The sequence below is a fragment of the Carettochelys insculpta genome, chromosome 8 (genome assembly GCF_033958435.1).
Source record: "Carettochelys insculpta isolate YL-2023 chromosome 8, ASM3395843v1, whole genome shotgun sequence".
NCBI classification, from domain to species: Eukaryota; Metazoa; Chordata; order Testudines; family Carettochelyidae; genus Carettochelys; species Carettochelys insculpta.
The window spans coordinates 75,312,094-75,333,564 of NC_134144.1; the positions used below are offsets into that span (position 1 = coordinate 75,312,094).

Sequence of the window (21,471 nt, forward strand, 5' to 3'; positions counted from 1 at the left end):
AAGAGGCTGGCCCTGTGCTGTGGGAGACTGAGTCACTCTCAGCCTGAGGCCAGGCACAGAGCAGGGGCACATGCCCAAGCCAGCCAGTGCCGGTGCTGGAGCTTAGTGTGATGGGCCACAGCACGGCTCTGCTTTCAGTCACTGTCAGCGCAAGGCTGTGGCCACCTTCCACCTGCAGCTGGTGGAGCCCCTCAGCCCCTGCCCTGCCCTGCCCTGGGGGCTCCTGCACTCTCGCCATAGACACAGGAAAATGAGGTGTGGCAGGTGGTGGGGCAGCCCCAGGCTTTGCACCCAGCATATTCCTATACTGGGTCTGCCCAGGGTGCCGGTCCCACTGCCACTGCACAGGCTTCTAGCCACCCGTCGTGCCACCGCTGCCCAAGGGCTGCCAGCTGGGGTCCTGGCTGCTGGCCCCGAGGTCCTGGCCCTGGCCTGGGGCAGTAAGAGGGGCAGAGAAAGATACGGGAGTGGCACAGCTCAGGAAAAACTTTCCAGCACCACTGAACCCAGTGGGGGAGCAGAGAGAACGGCTCTTCCCCAGCAAATGTGGGCAGAGGCAGGGGAGCTGCCTGGAGAACAGCTGGGAAGACGGTGCCCCTTCCCGTCCCCACAGCCATGGCGCTGGCACCAGGACCTCAGCTTAATGCTCCAAGTGGGGGGCCCACAGGGTGCCTGTGTTCAAGTTACATCCCTGGTCACCCCCGCGCTCCCCTCAGAGCCACAGCAGCCACGAGCTAGACAGCTTCACCCTTCAGCATCTGCCTGGGGCCTCCTCCCTCGCCCCAGGGAGCCTGTGATCCCTGGCTGCAGCTGGCCCTGCGCCACACCTGGCACCTGCTGTGATTAGCACTTAGCGTCTTTGCTGCAGGTGGGGAGAGGATGCAGCAGGGAGGCTCTTTTCCAAGGCTCCATCCCACCATCAGCAGCTGCACCACTCTCCACAGCCCCCTGCCGAGGGAGGCCAGGATGTGGGAGAGCCCTGCCTGGCGAGCCTCTGGGACCAGCCTGCAGAAATCCGTTCTGCACGTGGTCAGGAGGAAGTTTCCCTTCCTCTGCGAGGTGCATCCTGTTCCGCCGGCCGGCCGGTATCCGAGCTGCTCGGCCGTGGTGTTGGGCAGGCGCCGCTTCGGGGTCCAGGCTCCTGCCAGGCCCCTACGAGCACCACGGATGGGTTGGTCGCTGCGGCTGGCTGTGCAGTCCCTCACCCAAGGCAGTTGTCAGGAGGCTGGTCTGTGAAGCCCCAAGATGCAGACTCGGATCTGGCCTTGCCCAGGGAGCTGGATGGGAACTGGAGACAGCTGGACTCGTTCCGCTCCAGCTAGCTCGGCCAGGCAGGCCCCTGCAGCGGCTTCTTGTCCCAAGCAGGGTGCGTTCCCTGCCCTGGGGCCACAACCCCGCCCCTGTGACACTGGACAGCGCCCTGCACTGAAACCTGGCAGGGGGCAGAGGCAAGCCCGCGCGCTCAAGCAGCTTGGCACTGCCTGGCCCCGGCCCCCTTTGTTATGGGGGTGCCGGGACCTGGGCTGGGCGTAGGCTGTGCTGCTTGGGGAGCCGTACACCCAGCAAAGGCAGCATCAAACGGCACCCCAGACCAGCGAGCGCCAGAACACAGCGGGTGCGGCAGCAGAACCTGCGCCGGTTCAGAGCTGGGGCCTGGCATGGAGGCCTGTACGTAGCCAGCGGTGCCAGCATCTCTGGGCACTGGACCTGGCAGCCAGCCAATCCCGTCCCCTTGGGGAGGTCAGAGTCAGCAGCTGTCTCCCAGCCGGTGCCTACTCCCGCCCAGGTGAGCCCTTTAGCCCCCCAGCGGGACTGGACAAAGGTGGGGGTCAGATTCCCCCACTGCTGTCGCGCCCGCGCGCAGCTTTCCCAGCAGAGGCTGTGTGCTCTGCCCCGCCCTGGGGAATGCTCTCCTGATGGCTGCCCCAGAGCCGGGGCCCCCAGCCCGGCCTGCCCCGCAGGAAGCCCCAGCTCAGAGCAGGGCAAGAGGAGCTGCTGCCCAGTGCAAGCAGTGTTGTGCTGGGGGGCGCTCCCGTGCTCAGGCTGAGGCCGGCTGCAGAGCTGTCCCAGACTGGAACACCAGATGGGCTGCCAGGTAGGGCTGGGGGGCAGAAGTGCATCACCACGAGCTGCAGGGCAGGGCAGGGACGCCACTGGGCAAGCCTAAAGGGACAGACGTGGGGCCACCAGGCAGGGCTGGGGGCAGAAGGAGGGGAGAGGGAGTGGAATGGGCGGGGGCAGACAGGCCTGGGGGAAAGGGTGCTGGGTGGTGGAGCTGGGGGTGCTGTGAGGGGTGGAGCCGGGGGCCGGGGGTGCTGGAGGGTGGGTCTCGGGGGCCGGGGGTGCTGGGAGGGGCAGAGCTGGGGTTCAGGGCGCTGGGAGGTGGGTCTGGGGGGCCAGGGGTGCTGGGGGTGGACCTGGGGGTCAGAGTGCTGGGGGGTGGGTCTGGGGGGCCGGCAGTGCTGGGAGAGGTGGAGCTGGGGGCCAGGGTGCTGGAGGGTGGGTCTGAGGGGCCGAGGGTGCTGGGAGGGGTGGAGCTGGGGGTCAGGGCACGGGGGGGGTGGGTCTGGGGTGCCAGGGGTGCTGGGGGGTGGGTCTTGGGGGGGCCCGGGGGTTGCTGGGGCGTGGGTCTGGGGGGCCAGGGGTGCTGGGGGGTGGAGCTGGGGGTCAGGCACTTTGGGGTGGGTCTGGGGTCAGGGTGCTGTGGGGTGCTTCTGGGGGGCTGGGAGAACTGGGAAGTGGGTCTGGGGGGCCAGGAGCACTGTGGGGTGCTTCTGAGGGGCCGGGGGTGCTGGGAGGACAGAGCTGGGGTTCAGGGCACTATGGGGTGCTTCTGGGGGCCTGGGAGTGCTGGGAGGGGTGGAGCTGGGTGTCAGAACGCTGGGGGGGTGGGTCGGGGGACCGGGGGTGCTGGGGATGCATCTGGGGGGCCAGGGGCACTGGAGAGGTGGAGCTGGGGGCAGGGTGCTGGGGGGGTACTTCTGGGGGGGTGGGGGGCAGAGCTGAGGGTCAGGGTGCTGTGGGGTGGGTCTGGGGGCCAAGGGCACTGGGGGTGGAGCTTGTGGTCAGGGCACTGAGAGATGGGTCTGGGGGTCCAGGGGCACGGGGGGGTTGGGTCTGGGGGTCAGGGTGCTGTGGGGTGGAGCTGGGGGGCCGGGGGTTCTCGGAGGGACAGAGCTGGGGGTCAGTGTGTGTGGGGTGGGTCTGGGGGGCCAGGGGCACTGGGGGTGGAGCTGGAGGCCAGGGGTGCTCGGAGGGGCAGAGTTGGGAGTCAGGGTGCTGGAGGTTGCTTCTGGGGGCCAGGGGTGCTGGGGGGCAGTGCTGGGGGTCAGGGCACTGGGGGGCGGTGCTGGCGGGTGGGGTGGTGCTGGGGTCAGGGCACTGTGGGGTGGAGCTGGGGATCAGGGCGCTGTGGAGCAGTGCTGGGGGGCTGGGGCACTGGGGGGGTGGAGCTGGGGGTCAGGGTGGTGCTGGGGGGCTGGGGGTGGAGCTGGGGGTCAGGGCACTGGGGGGCAGTGCTGGTGGTCAGGGCAGTGGGGGGCAGAGCTGGGGGGCTGGGGGCACTGGGGGGTGAAGCTGGGGGTCAGGGCACTGGGGGGCCGAGCTGGGCAGCAGCAAGTGGGGAGAGACATAATAAGAGACGAGAAGAGAGAGGCAGCAGGTGGGTAATTCCCCTCCAGCCAATCAGCAAGCGCTTTGCCTGCCTTAGCAGCAGGGAGTGCACCAATAGGGCGGCAGCGAGCCGAGAGGGGGCTCCCCCCACGTGGGGCCGGGTCCCTGCGGGTGCAGGTCACCCCAGGGCCCTGCAGCCCCGGCCGGGCGGCTGGGGCCAGAGCTGGTGTGTGCAGGACCTGCCCAGCCCGGTGCTTCTGAGCGCTGGACCCACGGCCCGGCCCCACTGCCCGGGGGTGCTGAGTGCAACGAGAGCGGGCTGGGCAGGGGCACCCTCGCCCCCACAAGGGTCAGCCCCAGCCAGCCAGCTGCAGCACAGAGCCCCTGGCCTCCCGCTTGCACCCCTGTGCCTGGCGGAACCGCTCACCCCAGAGCCGGGGGTGCCTCGACCAGCCCTGCCCTTCGGGCACGGCTGGCCTGGGGCTCAGGAGCCCCCTGTCCCCTGGGCGGGCAGGCAGAGAAGCTGAGGCCGGTGATTTCCCTCCGGCTGGGGCCCTCTGACCTGGTGAAGGAGAGGGCTCAGAGGGACCCCGGGGCCTGCGGGCGGAACAGCAGCTCATTGTGCTCGGCTGATGCCCGGGGACATGGGCAGCGTGCAAAGCACGGCCGAGCTCAGGTATCGGGGCCCTTCAGCCTGGCAGAGCCAGAGCCAGAGCCGGAGCTGGAGCTGGAGCCAGAGCCAAGGGCTGGGCAAATCCCAGAGAGGAATCCAGGCTAACACATGGGCCCCGCTCCTACTGGGGGCCGCGTCTCCGGCAGGGCTCACGGCCAACCCGCTGCCTCGGGGGGAGGGTGGCTGCTCTGGCGCTGGAATATCTCGGTGAAGCCCTGTGGCTGGGGCTGTGCGGGAGGTCACGCTGGCGCTCCGAGGGTCCCATCTGGCCTGGAGCCCCATGGCCGCGCGGCAGTGTGCCCTCTCCGTCAGGCCCGGCAGCTGCTTTCCGCACATCAGTGGTACCCAACTCTCCCGCGTCCTGTCCTTTCTCTCCGGGCAGGGCACTGCTGTCGGTGCCAGCTGGGATCGCTTGGTGTCAGAGCCGGGGCTCAGGGTCTCTCTGCCATCGGTGCCGAGGCTCTGGGCTGGGCTCTCAAGAGCGTTAGTGCTGGTAACAGTTCTGGCTTCTCCACTTTTGCTGCCTCAATTTCTCTTCTGCTCTTGCTCCTGCCTCTTGCTGGTGTGGTGGGCAGGTCTGGCCTCAGTTTCCCTCTTCTCTGAGAAGTTTGGACCTGGAGTCAAAGATAACAACTCTGTCCTTCTGGGGAGCCAAACGAAACACCCTGTAATGGATGTCCTGCACCCCAAATGGGCTCCATCACCCTCGCCTGCCCAGCCCCCTCAGACACAAGGAACTGCTCCATGTCCCTCGCTGACCACAGTCACCTCCATGCCCCCTACGCCCCAGCCTCTGGGGAGCTACTCTGTGTCCCTCACCAGTCGCAAACACCATACAGGCAGCCATGGAAGCTGCCCTGGCCCCACAAGTGTGGGGTGTCACCCCCTGTCTCCCAGACACCAGATGGCTGGCGCCATTGTGCCAAGCCCTCTCTGCAGTCTGCCTTCCTCTCTCCTACCCACCTTTGCTGGAAGCCCTGGGCCGGGCCACTGTCAGGAGGTGCATCCCTGGGCCTCCTCCAGCTCCTCCCAGAGCCCACTGGTCCCTCAGCCTTCCTGCACACAGGGCTGCCCCCACCTGCCATGGCATCCGGCTGCCCCACGCCCTGGGAGGACACCGGCTGTGTGGTAGTGGCTGAACCCTCCAGCTAGCGCGGCAGGGATCAGTGTGGCTCTCGGGCGGGCACCCATCCGGCCACTCTGACTGGGGAGTGGGGTCTGCTTGGGGCATTCATCTCCTCCCCTTCTTGCTCTGTCTTCTTGCCAGCTGGAGGAGGCTCCTGGATGTGGTGTGGCCGGCAGGCAGTGCGGAGGCTGGAGGACATCTGACACTCCCTCCGGGATCGCCAAGAGCCATGACTTCCACTGTGCAGACGCTGCGCTTCAAGCTGCTGCCGCACGACCCCGTGCAGGAGTGGGGGCACAGCTGCGAGCGGGAGCTGGAGCGCCGGTACCAGGTGGTGCCCTCCGTCGTGTGCGCCATGTGCTGCCTCTTTGGGATCGTCTACTGCTTTTTTGGTGAGCCTGGGCCGTGCGGGGCGCGGGGCAGGAGGGAACAGACGAGGGGCGCGGGGGGAGGGGAGTGGCAGCCACAGACTGGCCGCCATGCGCAGCATGCTTTGCACCCCTTCGCTGCTGTCCCGGTGAGACAGGCGGGAGAGCTCAGATCCAAACTGCCCAGGACAGACTCCTCCACTTACAAGGGACCAAAGGCGCTGCAGTGAGAATGTCCATCCATCTCGCCGCTCCCACTAGCAAGTCACACGAGCAGCTCCCTGGGATGGTCCCTTGGTGACCCTGTCGAAGCCAGACGTGACGCTCGGAGCTGCAGCCCCGCTCCTGGTGGAGACAGCAGAACCGGAGGCTTTGGGGGAGCTGCTCGGAGGACGCCTTGTTAGCCGGTGTGATGGGTGTGCTGTGCCGTACGAGGGGGCAGGCCAGCTGTGGGCCGAGCAGCTCACTCTCTAGGTCGTTCACCCCGAAGCGTCCTCCAGAGAGGCGCACTGATACAGTGGCACAGTCAGGCTGGGACCCACTGAACCCGGCCAATTAACGGTTGAACCAGTGTAAAGCTCCCCTACAAGGCGCCCGCCCATCACAGAAGGCGCTTCTCTACAATACACTGGCGAGCTAGGTGGCACGCGAGCAATTTGCTTGGACAGTCTAGATAGCTGACTGCTGCAGCCACTGTACAGATTTGTGGAAAAGTCCAGCCACAGGGCAGTGGGTCACCTGTCCACGCACGACACAGCTCTTCGGAGGTGGAACCATTGCCCGCACTGTGGTCTGAATGCTCCCAGGCAGGCCCATCAGATGTGGACTGGCCCCACCCAGAGTCCATTCAGAGCAGGGGGGAGTCTCCCATGCTTTCCTGGAGTTTGGGTCCTTTTGATGAGCCACTCAACTTGAGTGGTCCCTCCAAGACGTGCTGGCTGAATACCCAGGATTTAACATTTGCAATACAAGCACAGAGCCCAGGCTGAGAACTTGCAGGACAAATGCGAGACATGCCGGCAAACAGCACAATGATAGCCAGCAAGCTGTAACCGCCCCACAGCTCCTCCCTCAGCACACTTTGCACAAGAGCTGCCGTAAACCCACACCGCATTCGCGTTCGCAGCAGTGATCTCCGAGGTCACATGCTAGTTGGACACCGAGGTGCAGGAGGGAGCCTGGCCTCTCTGCAGCTCACAGTGAGTCAGTGACAGGCGGGAGGCATCCTGACGCCCAGCAGCACTGCTTGGCCCACTTGAGTCTGCACCCGGTGCCCTTCTGGAGCCAGAGAGAGTGCTCAGGCCCCAGCTCCCAGCCCACACTCCTCCCACAGCCAGGGAAAGCATGTAGTACCTCCGCGATGAGGTCTGAGCATGGCACCGAGAGCCCCGGCTGGGCCACCGATGCATATTTAACATCACAGGCTGCCAGAGCTCAGACACACAGACCCCTGGCTTGCAAGCCACAGTCGGGGTCTCTCTGGCCTAGCGCATCTGGGCCTGGGCTGCCTGCGGAGAGCCCTGATGCCAGGTCCCTAGTCAGAGCCCTCTGTCCTTGGCTGGCAGAGGGGGAGCTGAGTGTACTGGAGAGGGCTCCTGCCAGCCCTTGGCCATGCCAGGGGTCTGCAACCTTTGGCTCTGGAGCCACATGTGCCTCTTTAAGGTCTTCTTTGGCTCCTGATGCTGTAATTGAAAAGTGCCAAAGCCCTCTTCGTTATTTTCGATGAACGGCGAAGGTCTGAAAGCCCAAACCTGAGCAACTCTTCTGTAAACAGCAAACCACGTGTGATCCCCACAGGTGGGCTACCTGCCCCCGCGCCTTCGAGAGAGAGAGGGTTCGGGGGTGAAAGTCAGGCAGACGGTGGTACGAACACACACGGAAAGTGAGGAAATGGAACAAGTAAAAAGTTTGTGAACCTGCCGCAGTAAGCGCGTGTCACGTCACAAATCATTGTGCGCGCTGCTCCGAAGCCAGGGGTGTGAAAAGTGTAGCTGGACGTCATTTATTAGAGACCTTCTCAAATTCACCTGCACTGCGGCGCCGGAACTATCGCGTCTTTCACCGAATTGGAAAAAAATGGCTCCTCTTGCTCTGTGGTTGCCGACCTCTGAGCAGGACCATCCCTGTCTCCTCCTAGGCTACCGCTGCTTCAAGGCCGTCATGTTCCTGACCGGGCTCATGTTCGGGTCCATCATCATCTTCATGCTGTGCTACAAGGAGCGGGTGCTGGACACGCAGCTGAGTGTGGAGGCCTCTGTGGGCATCGGGCTGGGCATCGGCGTGCTGTGCGGGCTGGTCACCATGCTGGTGCGCAGTGTGGGGCTCTTCCTGGTAGGGCTGCTGCTGGGGCTGCTGCTGGCACTGGCTGGGCTGGTGGCCATGGAGCAGTTCTACCACCCGCCCACGGTGTGGATCCCCATCGGGCTGCTGCTGGGCGTGGGCATGCTGGGCGCCGTGCTCACCCTGCAGTGGCAGAAGCTCTTCACCACCCTCTCCACGGCCGTCTTCGGCAGCGCCATCATGACCATCACCATCGACTACTTCATTGAGCTGCTCCTGCTGGTGCAGTACGTCTACGAGCGAGTCAAGGTGGCACCCGCCCGGCCCCTGTGCTGGTACAGCTGGGTCATCCTGGGCGTCTGGCCCGTGCTCGCTGCACTGGGCGTGCTGGTGCAGTGGAAGGTCACGGCCGAGGGGTACTCCCACACCGAAGGTAAGGCGGGCCGCACGGCGGGAGGCGTTTCGGGAGGACGTGGTGTGAGGGTTCGCAGTGGTGTGGTGCGGGCAGGGCACAGGCTGTCGGTAACTGGCAGGTGCATGGGGGGGTGCAGGCTCGGGGGCTGTGGAGAGGTGGTGTTGGGGGAGGTGTGCAGGCGTCAGGCCTGTTAGGGTCATTGGAGAGCTGCCAGGAGGGGGAAGTTGCAGAGTCTGGGTGCTGGGGGGAGGATTTGGATGCTATGGGCAAGGAGCTTGTCAGGTCTCTGTGTCGGGGGCAGAGGTAGCACAGTCCGGCTACGTCTACACGTGAAGCCTACTTCGAAGTAGCCTATTTCGATGAATAACGTCTGCCCGTCCTCCAGCGCTGGCAACGTCGATGTTCAACTTCGACGTTGCGCGGCACCACATCGAAATAGGCGCAGCGAGGGAACGTCTACATGCCACAGTAGCACACATCGAAATAAGGGTGCCAGGCACAGCTGCAGACAGAGTCACAGGTCGGACTGAACAGCCAGCCGCTCCCTTAAAGGGCCCCTCCCAGACACAGTTGCACTACACAGCACAAGATACACAGAGCCGACAACTGGTTGCAGACCCTGTGCCTGCAGCATGGATCCCCAGCTGCAGCAGCAGCAGCCAGAAGCCCTGGGCTAAGGGCTGCTGCACACGGTGACCATAGAGCCCCGCAGGGGCTGGAGAGAGAGCGTCTCTCAACCCCCCAGCTGATGGCTGCCATGGAGGACCCCACAATTTCGATGTTGCGGGACATGCAACGACTACACGGTCCCTACTTCGACGTTGAACGTCGAAGTAGGGCGCTATTCTCATCCCCTCATGGGGTTAGCGGCTTCGACGTCACGCCGCCTGACGTCGATGTTAACATCGAAATAGCGCCCAACACGTGTAGCCGTGACGGGCGCTATTTCGAAGTTAGTGCCGCTACTTCGAAGTAGCGTGCACGTGTAGACACGACTTCCAAGTGCCACAAGGAGGGGGGTGCAGGATCCAGGTGCCAGGGGGGAGGGGTTGCAGGATCCAGGTGCCAGGGGGGCGGGCTGCAGAGTCCAGGTGCTGGGGGGAGGGGTTGCCGGGTCTGGGTGCTGGGGTGGAGGGGTGTGATGGGGTTCAGTGGTCCCCCTGCACTGCACCCCGTCCGCTAGCAGGAGTGACTCTCACTCAGCAGGTACAACAGGAGGTTTATTAGGCAACATATGCCCAGTTTCTCACAGAAGCGACAATACAACAGCCAGAGACAGTCCTTCCAACCCGTCCTGGGGAGAGAAGCCCAAGGGGTGCCCCTCTGGGGTGTAGCTTCCCCCCTCCTCAGGCTGGCTGCCTTCCAGCTCTCTCTCCCCCTAGCCTGTAACTCCCACCCCCGATTCAAAAACCAGCTCAGCTCCTCCCTCCTCTTTGTTCAGGCAGAGGTGTTACCTGCCAGTTGTAGCCCCAGCATCATCCTTAGCCACTGGGAGCTGCTCTGCTTGTCTCTCACATCCAGCCTGACTCACACATGCACTCCCCTCACTCCATCACATCTCTCCCCCCTTCCAGACCGAACTGAGTGGGGTCACTTAGCCAGTGACCTGGGGAAGTTCGGGGCAATCCCTGCGTGACAGGGCATCGGCTATGGTGTTGTTGTTCCCCTTGACGTGGACCACCTCCATGTCGTAGTCCTGCAGGAGCAGACTCCACCGCAGGAGCTTGGTGTTGGCCCCTTTCATGTGATGCAGCCAGGTCAGGGGTGAGTGATTGGTGTACACGGTGAAACGCCGTCCAAACAGGTACGGCTGCAGCTTCCCCAGCACCCACACCACGGCCAGACATTCCTTCTCTATAGCTGCGTAGTTCTGCTCCCGGGGCAGCACCTTCTTACTCAGGTACACGATGGGGTGTTTCTCCCCTTTGTCATTCACCTGCATTAGCACCGCCCCCAGCCCCACGTCTGAGGCATCGGTGAACACCAGGAAGGGCTTGTTGAAGTCTGGATTTGCCAGCACTGGGGCCCTGACCAGAGCCTCCTGCAGCGCGCAGACGGCCTCTTGGCGTTGCTCGGTCCAGACCACCTTGTCAGGCTTTCCCTTTTTACACAGCTCCGTGAGGGGGGCTGCGATGGAGCTAAAGTGGGGCACAAACCTCCGGTAGTACCCCGCCATCCCAATGAAGGCCTGGACCTGCTTCTTAGTCTGGGGTGTTGGCCAATCTCTGACAGCCTCCACTTTACCTGGCTCTGGCTTTAAGCAGCCGCTGCCCACCTTGTGGCCCAGGTAGGTCACCTCAGCCATTCCCACCTTGCACTTCCCTGCCTTGATAGTCAGACCGGCCTTCTGGAGTCGGTCCAGCACCTGATTGACCTGGGACACGTGGTCCTCCCACGTCTGGCTGAAGATGCAAATGTCGTCCATGTAAGCCAGGGCAAAGCTCTCCATCCCTTTCAGTAGCTGGTCCACCAGACGCTGGAAGGTAGCGGGTGCCCCCTTCAGGCCAAAGGGCAGGACCAGGAACTCGTAGAGCCCCACAGGGGTGATGAAAGCCGACTTGAGCCGGGCATCTTGGTCTAATGCCACTTGCCAGTACCCCTTGGTGAGGTCTATGGTGGGGATGTAACGGGCTCCCCCCAGCTTGTCTAAAAGGTCATCAGGCCTGGGCATGGGGTAGGCGTCCGATACAGTGACGGCGTTAAGCTTGCGATAGTCCACACAAAACCGAACAGACCCATCTTTTTTAGGGATTAACACCACGGGAGAGGCCCAGGGGCTGGAGGAGGGTTGGATCACCCCCAGAGCCAGCATGTCTTCAACCTCCCATTCTATGTCCTGAGCCGTCCTCCCTGTGGCTCTGAATGGCACACACTTGATAGGGGCGTGGGTGCCTGTCTCTATTCGGTGGACAGCCAGGTCAGTGGGTCCGGGTCTGTTCGAGAACAGCTGTTGGTGCGAATGCAGCACCTCCTTGATCTCCGTCTGCTGGGCAGGGGTCAGCTGGTCTGAGAGGGGAATAGACTCCAGCAAGGAGCCGGCTCCAGTCCCTGTGAGCAAATCCACCAAGGGATCATCCCCCTGCCCCTCCCAGTGCCTGAACACGGCCAGCACCAAGTTCTCTCTGTCCCAGTAAGGTTTCATCATGTTCACATGATAGACCCGGTGGCTGTGGGCCCGGTTTGGCAGTTCCACCACATAATTCACGTAATTTAGCTGTTTGACGACCTAGAAGGGCCCATCCCAGGCCGCTTGCAGCTTGTTCTGCCGCACAAGTACAAGGACCATCACTTGGTCCCCAGTGGCATAGGCTCGGGCCCTGGCGTTACGGTCATACCAGACCTTTTGCTTCCTTTGGGCCATGGAGAGGTTCTCCCTGGCCAGGCCCATGAGCTCGGTGAGTTTTTCCCGGAAGGTCAGTACATACTGTACCACTGACTCCCCTTCAGGAGAGGCCGTCCCCTCCCACTCTTCTCTGAGCAAGTCCAAGGGTCCCCGTACCCTCCTTCCATACAGCAGCTCAAACGGGGAGAACCCCGTGGATTCCTGGGGCACCTCCCTGTATGCAAACAGCAGGTGGGGTAAGTACTTGTCCCAGTCATGGGGGTATTGATTCATGAAGGTTCTCAGCATCTGCTTCAGAGTCCCATTGAACCTCTCCACCAGCCCATTGGTCTGCGGGTGGTAGGCTGTGGCCCAGGTGTGCCGGACCCCACACTTGTCCCACAAGCTTTGCAGTAGGGCCGACATGAAGTTGGACCCCTGATCTGTGAGGACCTCCTTGGGGAACCCCACTCTGCTGAAAATGGACAGCAGTGCATCCGCCATGGTGTCAGCGTCGACAGAGGTCAAGGCCACTGCTTCTGGGTATCACGTGGCAAAATCTACCACTACCAAAATATATTTCTTCCCCGAACGCGTTGCCTTGCTGAAGGGGCCCACTATGTCTATAGCCACTTTCTGGAAAGGCTCCTCTATGATGGGCAGTGGCCTCAGGGCAGCTTTCCCCTTGTCCTGGGTCTTCCCCATCCTCTGGCAGGGATCACAGGACAGGCAATACAGACGGACAGCTGCAAAGATCCCTGGCCAGAAAAAGTTCTGTAACAACCTTCTCCTGGTGCGGTGGATCCCCTGGTGTCCTGCGAGCGGGACATCATGGGCTAGGTACAGCAGCCTGCGCCGGTACTTTTGGGGAACCACCAGTTGCCTCTGTACCTTCCATGGCTCCACTTTGCATCTGGGAGCCCATTCCCAGTACAGGAATCCCTTTTCCCACAGGAATCTCTCCCTGCAGCCCTCCCCCAGCTGTGGAGCTGGGCTGAGACTGGCCAGTTCCCTCAGCTTCTGCAAGGAGGGGTCTCTCTGCTGCTCTGCCTGGAATTCTTCCGCTGGGGCAGGGGCGGATGCTACTTCCCCATCCCTGCCTGGCTCCAGCACCCCTGGCCTGTGAGATCTGGTTTTTGGGGGCCCCCTTTCTCTCAGGGTTGGCCCCTGTGGCTCCTGTGGCTTTGGCTGGGCCTGTACCCCTGAATCTGGGGAGCGCACCCCTCGTTTTCTTTGGCTACGGGTCAGGACCAGGGCACGAGGGCGTTCACCCGGCCAGTTCTCCAGGTCAGCCCCCATCAGTACATCTGCAGGCAAATGGCTGTGCACGCCCACCTCCTTGGGGCCTTCCTTCTTCCCCCATTTCAGGTGCACCCTCGCCATGGGCACCTTGAAAGGGGTCCCATCAATTCCTGTTATCGTCAGGTGGGAATTGGGGATCATGCAGCCCGGTGCCACCACCCCGGGTCGGGCCAGCGTCACGTCAGCGCCTGTGTCCCAGAACCCCGTGACCTTTTTCCCGTCTACCTCGAGGGGTGTGAGACGCTTGCTCCACAGAGGCAGTGCCGCCCCCACTCTGTAAACTGACCTCTGAGCATTTGGTCCCCCTGAGGAGCTGGTCTGTGGGGCGGACTCGGCCCAATCCGAGTGCCCATTGTCAGCACCACCTGCCTTGGCCGCCAGCCCCTCTGGCTTCTGGGACTCCACCCAGTTGACTGCATGACCTCCCGGCCTGCTCAACCTGTCTGGGAGCCTGGGGCACTGGGCTGCTCTATGCCCCTTTCGCCCACAGCGATAACAGCCTGGGTCTTGTTGTGTCCCTCGGGCCGACTGCTCTGTCCGGGTTCTGTTTGGCTCCCTGGGGGGTGGGTGGCTGGCCCCTCTTTCCTGGGCTCGCCCAAGAGGTGGTCCCCTCTGTCGTACGGTCAGGAACCGGTCTCTCTGAGATTCTTGGTCTCTCCGGGACTCCCTCTCCCTCCGGGACTCCCTCCCTTTGTGGGGCTCACTTTCATACCTGGCCCGGCTGTTTGTGAAGTCATCTGCCAGTTTCCCTGCATCGTGTGGGTCCCCTGGCTTCTGGTCCACGATCCACACCCTCAGGTCAGGTGAGCACATCTCGTAGAATCGCTCCAGGACCGCCAGCTCGATCAGGTCCTCTACGGACTGGACTCCCATTCTGAACACCCACTTCCGGTAGTATTGCCTCAGGCGGGCAGTTGTATCTACATGGGTTTCCTCTGGCCTCTTCTGCGTCTCCTGGAACTTCTTCTTGTACATCTCCGGAGTCAGCCGAAACTTATGCAGCAGGGCCTGTTTGACCCGTTCATAGTCCCCAGGCTGCAGCCCCTCCAGGTGGCTGAGCACCACTGCGGCCTTCTGGCCCAGCAAGGGGGTGAGGTGCTGTGATGGGGTTCTGGGGTCCCCCAAGCTCTGCACCCTGTCCGCAGGCAGGAGAGTCTCTCACTTAGCAGGAGAACAGCGGGTTTATTAGCCGACAGGACACCGCATCGTACAGAGGAGTCAGTACAGCAGGCAGAGACAGCCAGTCCAATTCATGTTGGGGAGAGGAGGCCCCGAGGGGCCCCCAGAGCCGGGGCCTGGCCCCCTCCTTGGTCTCTCTCTCCCTCAGCCCAGACTAACTGCTTCCCAAATCCCAGTTCCAATTCAAACCCCTCAGGCTCCACCTCCTCCTTTGTCTGCAGTACAAAGGTGTTACCTGGTTGTCAGGGTTACCCTCAGCAGGAGCCCCACACCCTCTGTGAGCCCCTCACACACACACAGGTATCCCCCACTCCATCACAGGTGCCTGAGCCACTCATCTGGGGGAACCTCATGCAACTCACAGGCTCACTCGAAGGCGGTAAGGAACTCGTCCATGTCCCCTGGGTCCTGACACTGGGCCAGCACACGCGTCTCCAAGTGACTGGCCACCCCGAGCCGTCTGGCCCTCTCACCGCTTACCGCAGCTGGGGCCTCTTGGTGTCTCACCTCTGCCATGGCCCGCTCAAGCTCCCGCTCTTGTTCTCTCTCCTTCTGTTCTCGCTCTCTCTCCTCCCGCTGTCTCTCTTGTAGCTGGTGCTCGTGCTCACGCTCTCTTTCCCTTTCCTGGCGCTCATGTTCTCTGCTGTTCCTGGGCTTCCAGTTCCTTTAATCTCACCTCGAGTTCCAGCCGTCGCAGCTCTGCAGCGGGGGACTCTGCCCGCGATGGACCACCGCTAGCTGAGCGCGACCTGGAGGGCACCGTGTGTGTCTGATGGCGTCGAGCCCCCGCTCCTGTCGGAGAATCAGAAACGGTTCCCGAGGCCGACTGGCCACTTTCTGCCAGGACAGGCTCTGCCCCCCCGGATCGGTCATTCTCTTCCAGCTGGGCAATCAGCTGGGCCTTGGTCGCCTTCCCCACGGTCAGGCCCCTCTCTCTGCACAGCCCCGCTAGCTCTGCCTGCAGGAGTCGGGTATAATCCATCTCCCCACTGTCCCCCGGAGTATCCACTCACCTGCAGCAGCTGCAGGAATTGCTCTGTTCTCCCTCTGGCTCTTGTGAGGCTCCTGCCTTCTCCTGCGCTCAGTCAGCCACTGCTGGGAGCCCATCCGTGGGTGCAGTGCATCCCACTCCTGACACCAGTGTGATGGGGTTCAGGGGTCCCCCTGCACTGCACCCCGTCCGCTGGCAGGAGAGACTCTCACTCAGCAGGTACAACAGGAGGTTTATTAGGCAACAGATGCCCAGTTTCTCACAGAAGCGTCAGCACAGCAGCCAGAGACAGTCCTTCCAACCCGTCCTGGGGAGAAGACCCCGAGGGGTGCCCCTCTGGGGTGTAGCTTTCCCCCTCCTCAGGCTGGCTGCCTTCCAGCTCTCCCTTTTCCTAGCCTCTAACTGCCGCCCCCCATTCAAAACCCAGCTCGGCTCCTCCCTGCTCTTTGTTCAGGCAGAGGTGTTACCTGCCAGTTGTAGCCCCAGGGTCATCCTTAGCCACTGGGAGCTGCTGCTTGCCTCAGAAATCCAGCCTGACTCACACATGCACCCCCCCCCCACTCCATCACAACGGGTTGCAGGGTCCAGGTGCCGGGGGGGAGGGGTTGCAGGGTCTGGGTGCTGGGGGGGCAAGTTGCAGGATCTGGGTGCCAGGGGAGATGGGACCAGGGAGACGTAGCAGAATCCAAGTGCTATAGGACGGGGTTTGCAGGGTCTGGGTGCCAGGGGAGGGGTTGCAGGATCCAAGTGCTACGGGAGGGGGGTTGCAGGGTCCAGGTGCCGGGGAGGGAGGGACCAGGGAGACGTAGCAGGATCCAAGTGCTACGGGAGGGGATTGCAGGGTCCGGGTGCCAGGGACGGGGGGCGGGTTGCAGGGTCCAGGTGCTGGGGGCCGGGGCAGGTTGCAGGTGCCGGGGGGGCGGGTTGCGAGGTCTGGGTGCCGGGGGCGGGGGTGGGACCAGGGAGACGTAGCAGGATCCAAGTGCTACGGGAGGGGATTGCAGGGTCCAGGTGCTGGGGTTGGGGGCGGGTTGCAGGGTCCAGGTGCCGGGGGCGGGGGCGGGTTGCAGGGTCCGGGTGCCGGGGGCCGGGGCGGGTTGCAGGGTCTGGGTGCCGGGGGGGCGGGTTGCAGGTGCCGGGGGAAATGGGACCAGGGAGACATAGCAGGATCCAAGTGCTACGGGAGGGGATTGCAGGGTCCAGGTGCTGGGGGTGGGGGCGGGTTGCAGGGTCCAGGTGCCCAGGAGGCGTTGCAGGATCCAAGTGCTACGGGAGGGGATTGCAGGGTCCAGGTGCCGGGGGCGGGGCGGGTTGCAGGGTCCAGGTGCTGGGGGCCGGGGCGGGTTGCAGGGTCCGGGTGCCGGGGGCGGGGCAGGTTGCAGGGTCCGGGTGCCGGGGGGGCAGGTTGCGAGGTCTGGGTGCCAGGGGGGAAATGGGACCAGGGAGACATAGCAGGATCCAAGTGCTACGGGAGGGGATTGCAGGGCCCAGGTGGCAGGGTGCAGAGCGCCTGAAGCCCCCTCTCCCTGGCAGTGGTGATCAGCCGGCAGCAGCGCCGGGTGCAGCTGATGAGGATCAAGCAGCGGGAGGAGCGCAAGGAGAAGAGGAAGAAGCGGAGGCCGGCCCATCCCCCTCCCCACCCGCGCAAAGCCCACCTGCCCGAGCCCAGCTACCGACGCAAGCCGACCCCTGTGCGCCGCTTCGACGGCGACGTGCTCTCGCCCGTGAGTGCCGGCACCAGCAGTGCTCTGCCCGGGCGCGGGCGGGGGGAGCCCAGCATCCTGAGCAGGGCCGGCCGTACAGCTTAGGGTGCCCTACGTGGAGGTGTGGGGAGGGGAGTGGCTGCTCCAGGGGCTGGCAGCTGCACTTCGGGCCCGGAGGAGCGCAGCAGCAGGGGAAGAAGACAGGCCTGGGAATGGGGGGTGCTGCTACACCCCCATATTTCATGTGGGATGCCAGCTGCTGCTGGGCCCATGCCCAGGGTCCCTCCTGCCTCCTGGGGTCTGCACCTGGAGTCCTGGCTGCCACCAGCCCTCTGCCGGGGGTCCCAGCTCCTTGCCCAGGGCTCTGTCGCTGGCCCCCTGCCTGGGGCCGCACAGAGAGCACGCAGCTGCCTCGGGCACCTGGAGGCCCAGTGCGGTCGCGCCCGGGCAGCTGCGTGCTCTCCACATGCCTCCGCATGGCCTGGCGGGGAGTGAGTGGGCTTTGCCCTGGGCACCCCCGCTGGCCTCTGCAGCCCACACACAGCGCCACCCGCTGCTGTGTGCAGCACCGCCGAGGGCGCCAGGCGGTCGGCCTCCCCCAGGCCACAGCGCCAGCCGGGGCCCTGTGTCCTCTCCCACGAGCAGTAAGATGTTCTGCGCAGAGACCAACACCAGAACCGAGCCGCCCCCACGGCTGCAGGCCAGGAATGGGGAGAGCTTTCCCACCGCCTGATCCTCAGACCCTCCTGGAGGGCAGGCAGCGGCTCCTACGGTCTGTGCGACAACACCAGATGCCCCAGCCTGCCCCAGTGCTGGCCGGCTGAGGGAGTCCTGGAGTTTCTGCAGGCTGCAGCTGGGCTGTGCGGGGTTACCCGTCCTGGTCCTGGCCCTGCCGGCGAGCCGCAGCCGGGCTGTGCGGGGTTACCCGTCCTGGTCCTGGCCCTGCCGGCGAGCCGCAGCCGGGCTGTGCGGGGTGTGATGGGGTTCAGGGGTCCCCCTGCACGGCACCCCGGCCGCTGGCAGGAGTGACTCTCACTCAGCAGGTACAACAGGAGGTTTATTAGGCAACAGATGCCCAGTTTCTCACAGAAGCGACAGTACAGCAGTCAGAGACAGTCCTTCCAACCCGTCCTGGGGAGAGGAGCCCGAGGGGTGCCCCTCTGGGGTGTAGCTTTCCCCCTCCTCAGGCTGGCTGCCTTCCAGCTCTCCCTTTCCCTAGCCTCTAACTGCGGCCCCCGATTCAAAACCCAGCTCGGCTCCTCCCTCCTCTTTGTTCAGGGCAGAGGTGTTACCTGCCAGCCTAGGTTGTAGCCCCAGGGTCATCCTTAGCCACTGGGAGCTGCTCTGCTTGTCTCTCACATCCAGCCTGAGTCTCACATACACTCCCCACCCCCAACTCATCACATGGGCTGTGCGGGGTTACCCGTCCTGGTCCTGGCAGCCCCCGCCCCAAGCAGGACCAATCCCCATGAGCCGGCAGCGGGGCTGTGCTGGCTTGGTAGAGCAGCAGCAGGGAGCAAGCAAGCGCTGGGCCGGCCGCCCAGGAGAGCGCAGGTATCGCCCAGCTGGTCGCAGAGCACCCACAGCTGCCCGCCGCCGGCAGCGCGTGGTTTTGCTGGCGGTGCGCATCTGCACCAGCCTCGCTGCCCAGGGCAACACGTGTTCTGCCCGTGGCTGGAAACAAGAAAGTGGCAGTGAGTCGCCAGCGGTCCCCATCCTTCCTCTCTGCTCCTGCCACCGCACGCCCCGTCCCAGCATCCTGCCCGGCGCACCATCCGCCCACCCCGCCTGCCGGGCCCTGCCGGCATGCTCCCCCCCCCGGGCTGGCCCAGGGAGCTGCTGTGCAGCCTCTGCTGGACGAGGGTCACAGAAAGCCGTGGCCCCAGATGCACCCCACATTTGTCCCTGGCCGGTTTCCTCCCTGCGAACCGCGGGGGGGTCAGTCACTGAGCAGGGCGTTACGCCCCCTCCTCCTGGGCAGTCTGGGCGGGTCTGTCTGCAGGGGAGAAGCTGCACTGCAGCAGGCGGGCACCTCCTGCCCCCCGACAGCTGGCAGAGCCCCAAGAGAGGCGCAGGCTGTGGTGGCCAGGGCAGGCTGGGGCCCTCAGTTCCCTCCTCTCTCCTCCAGAGCTACATCCAGAGCTTCCGGGAGCGGCAGACGGGGCCATCGCTGAGCAGCCTCATTACCAGCACACGCACCGGGGTCGACCTGGACTATGACTGCGGCTCTACGGTGCCCCTGACCATGGGCTCTGGCCCAGCTCTCCGCGTATAGCGCAGACCCCTGGCCTCTCGTCACACCAGCACCGGGGCCCACCAGGCCCAGCACGGACCAACCCTCCGGCTGCAGCAGAGCCCAGCCAGGGACTGACACCCAGCCCAGCACAGACCAGCCCTCCGGCTGCAGCAGAGCCCAGCCAGGGACTGACACCCAGCCCAGCACAGACCAGCCCTCCGGCTGCAGCAGAGCCCAGCCAGGGACTGACACCCAGCCCAGCACAGACCAACCCTCCGGCTGCAGCAGAGCCCAGCCAGGGACTGACACCCAGCCCAGCACAGACCAGCCCTCCGGCTGCAGCAGAGCCCAGCCAGGGCTGCCAGGGACTGACACCCAGCCCAGCACAGACCAGCCCTCCGGCTGCAGCAGAGCCCAGCCAGGGCTGCCAGGGACTGACACCCAGCCCAGCACAGACCAGCCCTCCCACTGCAGCAGAGCCCAGCCAGGGACTGACACCCAGTCCAGTACAGACCAACCCTCTGGCTGCAGCAGAGCCCAGCCAGGGACTGACACCCAGTCCAGTACAGACCAACCCTCTGGCTGCAGGAGAGCCCAGCCAGGGCTGCCAGGGACTGACACCCAGCCCAGCACAGACCAACCCTCCAGCTGCAGCAGGGCACAAGGAGTCAGATGCCAAGGGAATGTTTGAGCGGCACCTGGGGCTGTTTTCTTGGGATGTGTTTGGGACAGGGAAGCCATCACCAGGGCTCTGCCCGCTGGCACAGGTGCCCCATGACCTGCTGGACCAGGGCAAGCACCCGCCTCTACCCCCAAGGGGCTCGGCCTGTGGCAGGGGCCGAGGAGCCATGCCTCAATGTGCCAAACGGGCCCCTGCCTAGTTGGGGTTGCCCTGCTTTCTCCTAGGGGCACCCGGAGCCACTCCCACTGCCACCCCAAGCCCCACCCCATCTTCCTGACTGCCCCAGAGCTGTGTCCCGAAGAGCAAGGCGCTGAGTGCCTGTCCCCCCCACCACACTTTCCCTCCCCCAGAGTAGCTCCATGTGTGCTTGCACACAGCCCGCCCCCGGGATCTGCCCCCAAGCCCCTGCCCCACAGCTCTAGGAGACGCCACCCGTCCTGAGCACTCCTGTGCCCTCCCCATGAGCCGAGCTGCCAGGCACTGGCTTAGGGGCACCCAGCCCCACCCACATGAGCAAGTCACAGCTCTGCTCCCCAGTGCAGGTCAGGGATGTTCTCCCCATGCCTGGGCCACCACCCACACCCCAGGGCCAGCTGCTGCCAGGCTTGTGTGAGACCCTTCTCTGGGGCAGCCCTTCCCTTGAGCTCAGGGCAGCTGGTGCTGAGCTGGGCACCTAGCAGCTCCCACCCTTTGCGGCTCCTTTTCCATTCTGCGGGCAGGGACGAGGGGCATCTGGCTGGGCTGGGGGTGGGGGCCGGCCCAGAGGGTCTTTCCCCTGCCAGAGGCCCTGCGGCTGATCCTGACTGGGGAGGGGCTGGCTTGGGGGCTCAGGAATGAAAGCCAAGGCCTTGTGCCTCCGGCACACTGGTTATGGGCCAGTCCCGGGGCAGGGACCTGGCTTGCTCAGGGATATTGGGGCCTTTCACCTCTGGGAGCGAATGGGCACAACTTACTTTGGTGGTGACTGGATTTCCAGTAGGGCTGGGAGGGAGGGAGGTGCCCCACGTGGGGCTGGGCTGGGGGATTGCAGCCCTGAGGCTGGTGCCCCACGTGGGGCTGGGCTGGGGGATTGCAGCCCTGAGGCTGGTGCCCCACGTGGGGCTGGGCTGGGGGATTGCAGCCCTGAGGCTGGTGCGCTGGGACTTTGGGGGCTGCTTTTCACCTGGGGGAGGACCGGGGGACACACAGAGAAGCATCACTTCAGCCCAGCTGCACTGGCAGGACTCCCAGGCCCCAGCATAGCAGGGAGCTGCCAGCCCTAGCCCAGGGGCTGTTTCTGTGCTTGGGAGCTGTACTTAGCCTGCCTGTGCTGGGCCAGCAACCTGGGACAGGCCCTGCCCCCTGCAAGCTGGGCCCCCGGGAGGCTGCTGGGTCTGGCCAGAGCCCTGGGAGGGCTGCAGGAGTGGCTCTGTCTGCCTGCTGGTCTGTGCAGACCTAGGGTCACCCTCTGCGCTCTTCGCCTGTCACCACCGTCCTGTGTGCTGCTTGCATGGCCGCCACCACCCAGCAGGGAGCACGCCTGGGGCAGGCACTGCTGGGGCTCCCAGCCCCCCAGAAAATCAAACAGGGACCCCTTGCCCCC

The 21,471-nt window shown here is 64.3% G+C and overlaps 1 protein-coding gene across 1 annotated transcript; it reads left to right on the forward strand.

The window, feature by feature from the left end:
* The first annotated feature begins 5,640 nt into the window (after window positions 1-5,640).
* TMEM198 (transmembrane protein 198) lies at window positions 5,641-20,198 on the forward strand. The gene is made up of 4 exons (XM_075001294.1): window positions 5,641-5,803; window positions 7,917-8,492; window positions 16,802-16,992; window positions 19,100-20,198. The coding sequence occupies exons 1-4, from the start codon at window positions 5,641-5,643 to the stop codon at window positions 19,244-19,246; spliced, it is 1,077 nt and encodes a 358-aa protein (XP_074857395.1). The 3' UTR covers window positions 19,247-20,198.
* Window positions 20,199-21,471: the final 1,273 nt, after the last annotated feature.

What these genes read in the sequence shown, in the direction of transcription:
- TMEM198 (XM_075001294.1), top strand. Translation starts at nt 5,641, where the DNA reads ATGACTTCCACTGTGCAGACGCTGCGCTTCAAGCTGCTGCCGCACGAC. An exon ending in GGGGTACTCCCACACCGAAG is followed by an intron (nt 8,493 to 16,801) that starts GTAAGGCGGGCC and finishes TCTCCCTGGCAG; the next exon opens with TGGTGATCAGCCGGCAGCAG. An exon ending in ACGGCGACGTGCTCTCGCCC is followed by an intron (nt 16,993 to 19,099) that starts GTGAGTGCCGGC and finishes TCTCTCCTCCAG; the next exon opens with AGCTACATCCAGAGCTTCCG.